Consider the following 13858-nt stretch of genomic DNA (forward strand, 5'->3'; position numbering starts at 1 on the left):
TAAGGTTTCAAGAAGCAACAGCTTTCTGAAAGCTGTAGCAAACAGGAAGAAGGAAAATCCTGACAGTCACGTATTTGCACTGAAAACAAAAAGCTACCTTGTTATAAGTTGTAAAGCTTACAGTATGACTCAGTTCCATAAAAAAATATTCTTTGTTTTTTGTTGCAGAAATCAAGCTTTAGTTCTATGTGATAATGACAGGTCACACCCTTTGGTGGTTGATTTTGCTGTTTCTAATACAAAGTAGGTGTTTCATTACTCCATAATTAGTGCATTGTTTCCTTTTAACATCTGATTAGGGTCACATTTATTAACGAACTTTCTCACTGGTTTTTGTCATCGCTATAGGGTTTTCTTGTGAAATTCATCCTAAAAATCCCTTCAAATTACAAGACTCTAACTTGACAGCTACAGAGGGGTCCTGCATTGAAATCAAATGTCAAACCATAAAATCTGTCAGTGATGGTCCGGCGTCCTGGTTTTGGATGAAGGATGCAGTTTGGATAAATGGCAGTTTTAGTGCCACTACTATTTTCAGTTCTTCTGAGTCAAAACATCCTGTCAATGCACACTTTGCAAAAAGGGTGAAATATGTCGGCTCTCCACCTAGAAGTTGGAAAAATCCTCCTTCCTCACTGTGTAGTATATTAATTCGCGACCTGAATAAAACTGACACTGGAAACTATTCTTTTAGATATGTAGGAACATCTTCAAGTGATATTTGGACTACACAACCATTTACGAACCTCACAGTCACAGGTAAGAGCAAAGATCAGAGTGCTGAAAGATATACTGTTTTCATGTTTTATATTTTAGAGTACAAAACACTGAACTGAGCTGCTGTGGTTACAGAAAAAATCTGATTGGTTAAAATAATTTGATAGATAAAAAAAAAAAAACAATGCCTTTTTTAAACTGAAGAAATTGCAACATAGAATTCATACATAAAATTTGGTCAGAAAAAAGTCATTTCACATATTTTATTTCATTAAGATGATAATAATGAACTATTTCTTGTGTGAGAACTCCATTTTCGGCACCTTATTTGCATTCCCCTTGGAAATATAAGTAAAGTGATCCCTTAGGTTTCATTTAATGGAACATAGTACAGATAAACAATACAGCTATATGCATACTAGCCATATTTAGCTAACACCTGATATTCCAATCCTCATGAGTTTTAACTAAGCTAGTAACATCAATGTATGATCCTGCAACAGTTTTTTAAATCTTCAGGGAGCAGCCTTATATTATTTGTTCCTAAAACAAACATATTTGTAGGGCTTGTATGCTATACTTTTAGATTTTATCACATTCCTGTTGTCTCTACCTTTACATTTGCAGAAAATCCATGTCTGCTCACTTTTGAGGAACCAAAAAACGTGACTGAAAATGGCAATGTAACACTTACATGCTCCACATTAAGCTCCTGTACTTCAGGCCTAAAAATTGAAGGTCCTTCGGCATCACTTTCCCAAAGCAAACCAGAGAACCCTAAAAAGACCACACTGAGTTTTAAAGTCACTTGGGAGGATGATGGGAGGATGTTTTCATGCCAAACAGAGAACAATACAGATCCATGTTTGATTCGGAATATCAGCCTCACTGTAGGATGTAAGTTCATAACTGAAAGTTTATTAATGTAATTTCTACTGAAGTGTGGACCTAATTACTACTTTTGTAAAAGATATGAATGATGTTAAAGAGTCTGAGGACTAAGGGAGTAAAATTATTACATTACTTTATTACAAAAATTAGATTATTAAATAATAAAAATTTGAACATTTTGTTAGCTGCCATTATTTCTCTGATAAAAATGAATCTGTGAAACATCTGTTACTACTGTGTCAGAGTCAGATTAGAAGAAAGTGATAAAAAAAATTGATTTAAACAGATCTGCCACCAGAAAATGATCTTGTTCTGCTGCAAGATGAAAAATAGAAAAGTAGTGTGTTTCTGTTTTTTCTAACTCATTTCAGAAAACCTGAATTGGTACAGTATGACACCTGCGTTGTAATAAATGTGATTAGCTATTTTCACCTTGCTGCATTTGTAAATATATGGATGTATCTGAAATCCAATACTTGTTCTATTCTGTCTATTTCATTTGAGTAAACAATCAACACACGGTGTACCTGTATGCACACTATTTGCTAATCTGTATTGATTTGCCTTTTGAACAGATGCTCCCAAAGACATGTCTGCAAATATAAGCTCTAAAGTTGTAAAGGAAGGAGAGTCTGTCAGTTTCACTTGCTCTGCTAAAGGACAACCTGAGCCCACTTTTACATGGACTAAAGATGGTCGAGATCTTGACTCAAAGGCCAATTGGATGATCTCATCAATTACTGCATCACAGAATGGATCATATATCTGTAAAGCTGTAAACAAATATGGGAGTAAAGAATTAGTGGTGACTGTCGGGGTTATTTGTGAGTATTGTTTCATATTAATTATATTGATCTATTCTTACAAATTTTTAGCAAATGTCTGAATGCCTTTTAATGGGTTTGTATCTCAGTGGTTTAAACTTATGTTGGTGCAGTTTAAGATATTGTCGTTGTATTTGGCATAAGCCTTTATTTTTTATGAGAATCCTGTATTTTAGCATTTTTTTAGTTCTGATTCATCAGCCCAGTATTTTCAGCGCTGATTATTACAATGAATCAACTTTACCAAATACTGACATCTTCTGTTATAGATGCCCCTGATGTTGACATAGAGATTTCACAGAAGTCTGAAAGAAGTCCAAAAACGATTATACAAGGAGATAAAGTCATTTTTACATGTTCTGTAAAGAGAAGCAACCCACCACCAGACTCTTTTACTTGGCAGAAAGACAAAACACATATTGATTCAAAACAGAGAATTGTTGTTGAAAACATACAGCCAGAAGACAGAGGTAAATACACATGTAGTGCCGAGAACACTGTGGGCTCTGGATCAAAAACTCTTCAACTTACGGTTCAATGTAAGTTTTAAACCTCTGTGTTCCATATGTCTATGAACATAACAGAGAAAATAAAAATAAATTAGTGTTGATGCTGTATTGACTGTTTCAGTATCAAAAGTATTCTGAAGGTTATTTACTGTTTTCCAGACAAACCAAGGAAAACTAACATTTCTATCCATCAAACAAGTGTGAAAATTAATACAACCGCAAAATTCACTTGTTTAACTGATGCATATCCAGCCCCTTCAAGCTATTCCTGGTTCCATTATAAGCAGACTGACATCCCCCAGAAGAAGATGCTCATGGTTTTCATAGAAACTCTTCACTTAGAAAAAGTAAAAAGAGCAAATGAAGGATGTTACATATGCAACGCGAGCAACAGCATTGACACAGGGGACACTAGTGAGCCAGTGTGCATAGAAGTATTGTGTAAGTACTCTGCTGACATATTAAAGTTTCTCTGCACTTTGTTTTAGAACTGATTCCCTTTATCAATCAGTACCATCACAGAGAAAAAAATGCATTCATGCTTTTTCAGATTAATGTGATTATTACTGTTGTAGCATAGCGTTAGATGAAGCTGCACTTGCCTAATGATAATTAATTAGTATGTTAACTGTCAAGCAAACTAGTCTGTGTCAAATTAGATATTTTAACCCAAGTAAAAGCTCAAATTTGACTTAAACTGCAACTTTTATACAAAGAAAATAAAAACATGCTGCGTCATTTAGTGAATGCTGGTTCAGCATAGAGCTGACATTCTGTTTAAGGACTGATCTTGTAATATCATTCAGCATGTTAAAAATGATGCTCACAGGTGCTTCCTCTCCACAGTTCCTCCCAATCATACCAATCTGTACATGACTGAGTTGGTCACTGAAGGCGACCCTGTCGAAGTCAACTGCACTGCTGAAAGTTTCCCACTGCCAACTTTCACTCTGGCAAGATATTCTAAATCAAATTCTCAGACTCCAGAATGGAGTTTAACTTTAGACAACTCCTACAAATTTAAGGCAAATTCAACAGACGCAGGCGTTTACACCTGCAAGGCCTCAAACAGCGAAGGAAACCAGTGGAGCTCAAAAAAGCAACTGGTGGTGAATTGTAAGCAATTGAGTGATGCATGTCTTTGTCATATATATGTTACATCCAACACAATTATATTCTGATAATATTCAATCATCTAATAACTAGACAATATCTTAAACTAAAATGTGGTTTTAGTACAATTTCTCAGGCAGTAAAGTTTAGCTGTTCCATACTTTCAAGCTCCTATTTTTTGTTTTTTTACAAAAGACACATCATCAGCTCAGGAAACGAGGTTCAAGAAACATGAGGCATTGTTGCAATATATTAACTACTGTTGTTTTTCTTGATTAACAGATTAGATTATTTTACTGCTGAATTTCAGCTATAATAGAATTTGAGTTGTAAATAATTTAAATATTAAGGTTATGATTTTACAGAAAGATCTTGTCATCTCATTTCTTTGTTTATAATTTGCGTTAAATACAGATAGCCCCAGAGAGGTGAAAATAACAGGTCATCCTGATCTTATTGTAAAAGAGAATGAGTCATTAACACTGGATTGCAGTGCCAACTCGTACCCATCAGTAAGCTCCTTCACCTGGATGAAGATGATCGATGGGACGATGGAAACCACTATAAGCACTGGGACACCGTTCATTGTGGATTCTGCCAGTGTCTCTGACAGCGGGAAGTACCGCTGTACGGCCACAAATAAAATTGGAACGGGGAAATCAGTGCAAGTTGAAGTTAAAGTTAAGCGTGAGTACACTTGAATATTTCAGTCATTGTTTCTCACCAACAACAGAGTATCCACACGTCTAATACTTTGCTTTGTAATTATTTACTCATTTCATCTAAACTTCAAATATGACATGGATTCTAACAAGTGGTTGATTTTACTGGTTTTAGTTTTTCATTCTGGGATAAGTAAAATGCTTTAGAAAGGTCATTCAGGTTGTGCCGCATGTGCACTTTGGACCAGCAACTAAGGGATATGAGAAAGGAACATTTCTAACTCTACATGAAACAGCTTTGAATAGAGCAACTGTACATTGTCTTTTTAAAACTTTCCATATTTAGCTATTCTGTCTTTTTTTGAAGTCATTATTTTGCGTTTCCTTTTCTTCTCTGTTCCTCTGTTTAGATGGTCCAAAATTCACAAAGATTGAAAAAGAAAAGGAAGAGCAGCATGATGAACTGACAGGAGTGAAACTGAGGTGCATCAGTCAGTGCTATCCTGAAGTCACGCAATATTCATGGTACCAGAGGATAAACAAAAAAGAGAGCAAAAATGTAGCAAACGGTACGGATATTTTTGTGAGATCAGACCAGCCTGGGGAGTACTACTGCGTCGCAAAAAACGAAATTGGTGAAAGATCATCTGAGCCAATCAAGCTATTTGACGGTGAGTGAATTCCAAAGGCATTGACCTTTATCTCTACTGTGCATTGTTTTTATATAATAATACATTTAAATTATATTTTTCCTTTTTTAAATACGTACATAAAACTTTGTGGCAGTGTAGAGTGGGGTCATGTTAACAAGCCATCAACATTTATTTTAACAATATTACATTATTTAATAAGCTCAACTTATTCATGTCCAGGTATTTACAACTCAGTGCCTATTATCCATCACCTACTCCTGCATAATGTCTGTGTACTCAAAGTAAACATGTGTCAGGTTACCCTTAATTGAAAAGTACATTTAAACAGAACAAAGAAAGTAACACTGCCCATTGAACTGTCTTGGTGGAGGTTTGTGCTCTTTGGGTGCTTTTTGTTTTGCTGTGCTACCTGTTCACAAATCTCTCTATATACTGATGTTCTGTCTCTTCTAACCACAGACACAGTTATGAAGATTGTGACGGTCTTCTCGCTTTGTCTTATTTTTCTAATTGTATGCATACTCATCTTTTTGTACAGGTAATATACAAAGTAAATAACAAATAGTTTCCATTAGAGAAACGTGTTCGGGTGATTGGCCTGTATGACTGCTCTTCTGCCCCTTTGTTTACAGACGCAGAAGGAACAATTTAATTCAACAAAGAACTACAAATGTGTGGTCCTGGAGTAGTTTTCTGGTATTAACTCATATGTTAAATCTTTTGAATTGTTAGTGAAATGAAACAAAAATGATGCATTTCCATCTGTAAACTGAATCAGGGTTCCTGGAATGGAGTCAGCAGGAGCAGTGGGAATCAGAGTGGTTTGGCAGAGCCGTTCAGGAGCAGAGATGACCTCTTGCTAAACCATCCATGTCAACCAAATGCCCAACGACCCCAGCGTCATCCAGACAGCACGTAAGTCTGCAGCAGCTCGCACTGTCCAGCTCAGAACAAGGGACTCATTGTTGGCAGGGGAGCTGGGTGCTGCTGCTCACTCTTTCGTCAAAGCACCCATTTAACATCATTCAGTTATGAATGGCACACCCAGAGTCTGCTCAGCTTTTGAATGGTTCTGATTCTGAATGTGCATTTTTTATTTTTAACATCATTATTTTTCCACAGGACTGCATCCAACGTGAACACTGTTTACTCTGCTGTGAATCTGCCCAAAAGCAAACAGGTGATCCAATCATATCAGTGCAAGCTCAACAAAGACAAATCCATTTAAAATGTTTCAGTACTTTAGGGGCTCTGTAGAAAATAATAAAAGTCAAGAGTAGTTTGTAAAGTTTTATCTCCACTAATCCAGCCTTGTGCTTATGCTGTCCCTTACTGTTAATATATATCTGTCAGTATAGTTATTAATTATCCTTCATGTAAGGCATGAATGAACTGATTCAGTTGCTACTCTACATTCATTGACAAGTTCTCTCTGCATTTGCTCAGGCTGCCTCTGCACAAAACCCAATCAAAGGACATGGTGGAAACATGGGAAATGATTCTCTCAACTACGCTTCTGTGTTCTTTGAGAATAGAAAAAAGTGAGAATTCAGTTCTGTATATAAAAGGAGCCTAAATGATATGTTATTACATGACTTCTTTTATGACTATATGTTTTCCCCAGGGATTCAGAGGAGGATGCTGAGTACTCTGTGGTGTCAAAGCCTAAGAAGTCAAAAGTGGTAAGAAAGCTCAAAATGCCTTTCCCCCCCTGTATCTCATTCAGTTTATTAGCTCATTTCATTGTATTTGTATATCATATACTCATTGTATATGATATACAAATACAAATAAAAATCATTGTAGCAAGGAAAATTAAGTTAAGGCAAAGTAAAGAATGAAAATGATCTTCAACAAGGGTTATTTTTGTACATCAAATCCAGACACTGTCAGAAATTATGACACCGTTTTGTCACTTTTTGTCATCTAGACAGAACAAGAAGTGCAGGAGGACTATGAGAACATCGGCGAAGAGCTTCCACCCAAACCTCCATATACGTATAACTTTGACTCAGAGACAGATACCAGTGAAGATGAGGTGGAGGTCAACTATGCTCATGTGAACATTAAGCCAAAGTCTGGCCACCAGCGAGACTCCAGCAGCAGCAGCAGCAGCGAAGATGAAACTCAGTACTCTCAGGTCAAAATTTGACTAAAAATGCTTTGATCCTATTCAGACATCTCTGCCAGTTTGTGCCATGGACGTTCTGAAATATATTTGCCAGGCTAACTATACTGAACAAGGCTTGTATTACCTCATTGTTTCTTTTTTCCTTCCTGGGATATAATTTTAGCTTCCCTTTATGTATAGTAATAAGTCCCCACAAGTACACAAACCTATCTTTTTATCATAGATGTAAGACTGTTGGGGAAGTGTATATGGATAAGTGATAAAATGAAATGACTGCTGTTGTAAAATTGTGCTCCCATCCTCCTGCTGAGTTTTTTAATGTATATATATCTGTCTTGAAATTAAAGTACTTTACTGTATGCATAGTTCCATTTCATAACCTGCTTTGACACAAGCTGTTGTTTGATGGCAAACTTGGCTGCAGGGCCAGTTACTCTTTTAATCACATAATAATTATGCATTACAAAGTTGTCAATAAAAACAAGTGCCTAACAAGTTTTAGGTTGTACCTGCTTCTTACACACTCCACAAAGGTTTTTTTAGAATTAGACAAAGGTTAGTCATATGCATATAGTTAAAGATTCAACCTCAGCATACAGATATGTCTTTTTTTTCTGTCATGCTATTTTTACTAGTAAGACAGGAGAAGAATTTACAGACGAGGATCAAAACCAGGGCCGGAGGGAATGTCCAAACTCCTGGGCTTCTGCTGTCAATTCCTCTAAAGCTAAGTGACCACTTTCTCATCAACCCTTCATGTAAGTCCCTTAGCATCTTTCTTTCTTCCAAAATGAGCATCTGCAAGTGTTTCTTCCTACTTTGCATCTCCTCCATTGCTTGGTGCTTCTCGATGGATCTCAGAATCCACACCAGTCTTAGAGACCAGGCCTTTGATCTCACCTTCCCCGAGCTTGCCCTCTGACCTGGCCTGAAGTTGAGCAAAGTCCACATCAGCATAATGGAGAGAGTCATCCTTGTATTCTGCTGCTTCTGCCTCAAGAATGGCTTTATTGACATAAATCACATCTGCCTTTGAAGAGTTAGTCTACAGAGAAACCACAACAGTGTGTTTCAGTAACACAGAAAAGATGTGTTTTTTTCTATTTCAATAATGAGGTTCACTTTAACTGTGTTTTTTTAAGAGCATATGTTTTGGCATACTATATTCACATTTACTATGCAAGAAAACGTTCATTTTATCATTCAAACAGGACACACCATTAGCTCAGAGAGTCAGAATATGTTTTGGAATCTAAAGAGCTTGGAAAGAAAGACGTCTGGAAGTTTCTTGAAGACGTTTCTTCTCTCAGCCGAGAAGCTTCTTCCTCTTTCCAAGCTCTTTAGACTTGGTCTTTAGACTACGATGACCTGGATGACTGAGAACCTTCACAGACAATATGTTTTGGTGTTTAAATCACACTAACACATTGGCAAGTACACAGGAAGAGCTGGAGGCAAACTCATTCTACCACAGGTGGGATTTTTTTCTTCATCTAACTCATATATATGCATCAACATAAACTCACCTCATTGGTGACTAAACAGTCTGAAATATCCACAAGTCCCTTGTCAAGTGAAACATTGCCCTTCCTTTTCCTGCAACCATCACAGAAAGGTGAAAGGTTTAATTCACATTAAAAATTTTACATTGAAATATGCTTTAGGAACAATACTTTCTCCTTGAAAATTCCTTGCCACAAGGTTAAAAACTCTAAAAGTCGTTATCCCCCTGATAATGTTTTGATTTTGTCACAATTCGTGTATTACACGTGTGTGTTTTCAGCTTCAAGGTGGGCAGATAAAGTTTCATCAGAAGGCTGCCTTGTTAGTAATGATTTGTGGCAGCTGTGGTTGCTCTATAATTAGTCAGCTTACAAAAGGAACCTTGAAATATGTCTGTTATATGCATTTTTGATTATACATGATAATCGTAACCTACTTTGAAAATATCTGGTACCAGTGTTCTGTGTTCCTCACCTGTAAAGGCATATCAGTAGCGGTATGAAAACCAGCAACATCCCCAGTGCTCCCACTCCAGAACCAATCAGCAAAGAAAGAGTATGGAGGACTTAAAAAAAACAAAACAGTCATATCAATCACTAAAAGATGCAAATGACACAACAGAAAAGCCAGATATAAAATGAAGCTTCCTAGAGATTTCTTCACCTAGCTGAGTTTCACTGGAGGATATATTGAAAGCTATACTATCAGACCCCAGGGAGTTGCTGCTCAGACAGACCAGAGAGGGCATGTCTTGGCCCAGGTAGTACAGAGTGATGATGCTCCTCACGCTCGTGCTCCCCAGATTTACTTCCCGAATTGGGATATCAGCAGAGTGATTGACAAGCTCGCCAGCCAGCTGCCAAACCAGGGAGGGAAGCGGGTTCCCCTGAGTGTTACAGGTACATCGGATCTGGGACAAAATCTTCACACAGCGGGAAGAAAATAGGATCTCTGGAGCAACTGAGACAAAGAAGGTAATGGGTTAACTAGGCTTATGGGTGCTTTTCTTGGGGAAACATAAAGGCTTCAAAGGAATGAAAGCAAGAATAAGAGTCTTACATGTGACATCAATGCTGACAGGCTCTGAGCATTCAGCTCCATGGACATTAAGAGCTTCACAATGATATTGATCATCTGAGAGTTTGGTCACATTGAAGGTGAAGTGTTGCTCAAAGCCCACCGCTTCCTTTTTCCTTCCTGCCACCTGGAACCAGGTGAAGTTCACCGCTGCTGGATTGGCGATGCTTGTGCAAGTCAGAGTCACAGAGCTGCCATCCAGCACAGGACCAGAAGGGTCAACAGACACTGAAGTATTTTTAGGAGGATCTGAAAGGAAAATAATGTTCCTTGTTAGTATTGCATCCAAAGACTTTTTTTTACTTGTTTGGGAATGCATATTCAGCCTTTCAGAAAATATATAAATTAGGATGTTCTGGTGCAAGTTTTAGGGCAGAAAGTTATTAATTGATATGCATAATACTTTTTTCTTTTTCATTGTGATTCATATTATTCCTTTTTGATAGAATTAAATGTGTTTTGCTTTGGGGGGGCTTTAATCATACTTTTCTGTACTCTTACAGCTTGATGAGGACACAAATTAAACAAAACAGCTACACATACATTCAGACACTGGCACACATGTGGACACAGTGGAGCTCAGTCATGATGGACTCAGAAGGTTTTGAGGTTGTCACGCAATATGACAATGTGTTACTGTCCATAGCTCAGACACTAGTGTTGCCCTGTTAACAAGTCTTGGCCCCAGATCATGTTGGGTTGAGCACAGCTGGATATACAGTAGAGCCATGTTCAGGACGTGAGCACACTGGAGAAATACAGTTCTGTTGTTTGTTTTCGGTGTAAATCAATGTCTTTACTGTGTTAAATTAACTCACACTGAATGTCCAGCTGAATTGCTGCTGACGTTTCCTCTCCCAGATCATTTTTGGCTGTACAGTGGTAATCACCGCTGTGGCTGGTGTCGGCACCGTCTATGACCAAGACTGGTCCGGGCTCCTTATCCATCTCATTATCTCTGTACCAGGTGTAGTTGGTCACTGGTGGGTTAGAGCGGCTCTTACAGATCAGAGAAACAGAGCTGCCCTCCAGAACTGGACCAGTGGGATCGACGATTACTGTTGTTTCCCTCGGGGAAACTGGAAAAATAAACAAGCATGGGTTCAGTCTATGCTGTGATCCAACATTTATAATCTGTCTTTTTGTTTCAGGCTCACTTACACTGTACGTCAATCTGAGTGATAGAAGAATTCTGGCTTCCATAACTGTTACTGACTCCACAAAAAAACTGACTGTCAACTTCTGACACTGTGGCTGAAAACCTCTTCTTTGATCCCACCACTGACACCTGATCTCCATTCACTTTGTACCAGCTGTAGCTGTCCACGGCTGGATTTGCATTAGTGTTGCAGGTCACGGTCACTGAGCTGCCTTCTTTTACAGGACCAGAGTAACTAACGGATGTGTTATTTGGAGGATCTGTAAGAGAAATATGAAATTGTTAATACACAATCTATCTGCACAGACAGATTCTTTGGGCCACTCATAACCAGTGTCAAGCCTACAACTGGAATGATAAACATTTGTCTTTTCACATCAGCAAAACTGGATTTGTGTTTCTGGAGACCTGCCAAATGTTTACAATGTAACCAAGGGTCTATCCCAGCTGTAGCGCTTGATTGCAACTTGATTGAATGGCAAAACTGAAGCTCATTGAAACAGAGTGACTTTTGAAACTATACAAAAAAAAACCTAAACCATCTGATTAGATGTTCTTTTATAGGTTTTTTATTATCCTGGAGAAGACCAAATCAGATAATATCAGACCATAAATAAAATCATGTTATGGTATGAATGCAAACAATAAAAGAAAAGGTGATAAAATATACTCACAAAGAACACTTAGCGTCAGAATTTTTTCATACAGAAGGTCACTTTTCCCAGCTTGTCGGTTATAGACGGCAGTGCAAGAAACTTTTTGTTCATTGTGAAGGTGAGAAGCAGTGAAGTTCATCACAGAGGTCGCAGGATTAGCTTCCACTTCCTCCTCTGTGTCACCTAAAGCGGGCGACCATGTCAGAAGTGGAGGAAGAATGGGACAGTGAGAAACAGCGGAGCAGGTCAATGTCACTGCAGTTCCTTCTTCTACCTCCAGGTTCAATGGAGTTATGGTAGGTTTAGGCAGTGAATCTGAAAAGTAGAACAATACAAAAATGACATAATGACCTAAAATGTAGTAAAGATGTGGCTTTATGTGTAGAATAGCAAGAGGAGGGGACAAACTTTGAGTGGATATGAGGACACTTGAAGGAAAGTTAAACTTCAAATCATTGTCACACTGCAGTCTGAAGTAATAGTTGTCATAATGGCGTGGTGGCATGTTGTTGAAGATGGTGGTGCAGTCTTTGTCACGCAGGATTCCAGTCAGGTTTCCTTGCTGGATATTTAAGCTTCCACTTGCACCAGTGAGGCTGGAATCAAACACCGGAGTTCTACTCCAGCCTTTCTTCCAGATAGCTTTACATGAATCATCCAGGAATTCCTCCCATTCTGGGGGCAAGGTGAATCTGCAGCGGATCAACACGCAGGATCCACTCAGTGCTTCTACAGTCTGAGGCAAGAAGACTGCCCAGTTTTGGCATAAGCTACCTGAGTTGAAGCAGCAGAAACATGACATTAGGTATGGTAAAGTAAACATTCTAATTACTGCCAATGTAAAGGTTCTGCATTTGCATCTACATATGTGGAAAGACAGATAAGTCCCTAGCAACATGACTGAAATTAAAATAACATACCTTGAAGTAGACTGCATATAAAGAAAACCTTTATTGCAACCGTCATATTCGTCTGATGATCCGAGTGAGGTACTGGAAACAGGACACTTTTATTGCTTGCTATAAATGTTATTGTATGGCTAACATTCAAACATAGTCTTTAGGACAAGCTGAGAGTCACACTATTTCCATTTTACAAAATGTTGATGTTTTGCTGAAAATAACTGAAATATTGTTTTAAGCCTGTGAGACTTTGTTTGCTTCATTGTTTATGTAATTATTCCCCTTTTTGAAGGTAATAATTAACTAAAATGGTAAATGGTAAATGATGAAAAAGAGGAAGCAATATAAAAATCATCCATGATCTTATTCTTTATCCTCAACAGTATTTCATATAATATTTAGTACTTTTATTAAGGTAACAGTCTTACCTTAAAAGCCAACAGAAGTGTTCAGCATACAGTGTCTTTTCTGGAAAGAAAAAAAAAAGTTTTAAAAAAAATAATTTGAGGTCACAAATCCTGAGATCATTTTAAAGTATACAATCATAAAAATAATATTAATAAAGTTAAAATGAAGGGTTTACAAGCATTAAAGCATCAGTAGTAGTAATCCAACAAGTGAGTCATGTCAGACTGGTAGTGTGTCTGGATGTCGCACACAGCTCTTGTCAGATGTGTCCGGGGAGTGGCGTGTAGCAGAACAACAAGGTTTTGATACTCTCTCTGTATTTCAGCTGTTTTAACCAAGTGCAGAATTGTGCATAATAATGCATTATTTGTATAATGCATTTGATCCCACTGAGAGCTTGAAATGGGAAAGAAAGGTGAATTATGAGCTGATGTTAATATTCTATGACACAATAAAGACAGAATAAAGACAGTTCTGGTACCTTGTACCAGCAACGTGTACCTAATAAAGTGCCTGGTGAGTGTACACAGTGATGTACTTGGAAATAGCTCGACACTAAACTGATTTTCAATGTTATGTTTTTCAGGAGCAAGGGTGATATACAGAACTGCAGTAACTACAAAAGTCAGCAGAAGCAAGACGTGTGTGGGCAA

The 13858-nt window shown here is 37.8% G+C and overlaps 2 protein-coding genes across 2 annotated transcripts; one reads left to right on the plus strand and one right to left on the minus strand.

Moving 5' to 3' along the window:
• The first annotated feature begins 28 nt into the window (after positions 1-28).
• On the plus strand, positions 29-7984 carry LOC147318875 (B-cell receptor CD22). The gene is made up of 16 exons (XM_086311055.1): positions 29-243; positions 349-759; positions 1345-1614; positions 2184-2432; positions 2702-2971; positions 3101-3382; positions 3788-4057; positions 4469-4741; positions 5127-5387; positions 5829-5907; positions 6002-6065; positions 6148-6284; positions 6492-6549; positions 6816-6910; positions 6994-7051; positions 7300-7984. Exons 1-16 carry the CDS (start codon positions 195-197, stop codon positions 7519-7521), a joined length of 3048 nt encoding a protein of 1015 aa, XP_086167181.1. The 5' UTR covers positions 29-194; the 3' UTR covers positions 7522-7984.
• Positions 6125-13469, minus strand: LOC147318876 (myelin-associated glycoprotein-like). Its single transcript, XM_086311065.1, has 11 exons — positions 13381-13469; positions 13226-13265; positions 12304-12887; positions 11914-12210; positions 11242-11499; positions 10899-11159; positions 10063-10329; positions 9667-9963; positions 9478-9568; positions 9027-9096; positions 6125-8545 (listed from the first exon to the last, which is right to left on the minus strand). Exons 3-11 carry the CDS (start codon positions 12830-12832, stop codon positions 8315-8317), a joined length of 2301 nt encoding a protein of 766 aa, XP_086167191.1. The 5' UTR covers positions 12833-12887; positions 13226-13265; positions 13381-13469; the 3' UTR covers positions 6125-8314.
• Between the last annotated feature and the right edge of the window lie 389 nt (positions 13470-13858).

The sequence above is a fragment of the Aulonocara sp. 'chitande type north' Nkhata Bay genome, linkage group LG11, assembly GCF_057382095.1.
Source record: "Aulonocara sp. 'chitande type north' Nkhata Bay isolate Kocher_YH1m ecotype deep benthic linkage group LG11, A_spYH_male_GT1.1, whole genome shotgun sequence".
In the NCBI taxonomy this organism is placed as follows: Eukaryota; Metazoa; Chordata; class Actinopteri; order Cichliformes; family Cichlidae; genus Aulonocara; species Aulonocara sp. 'chitande type north' Nkhata Bay.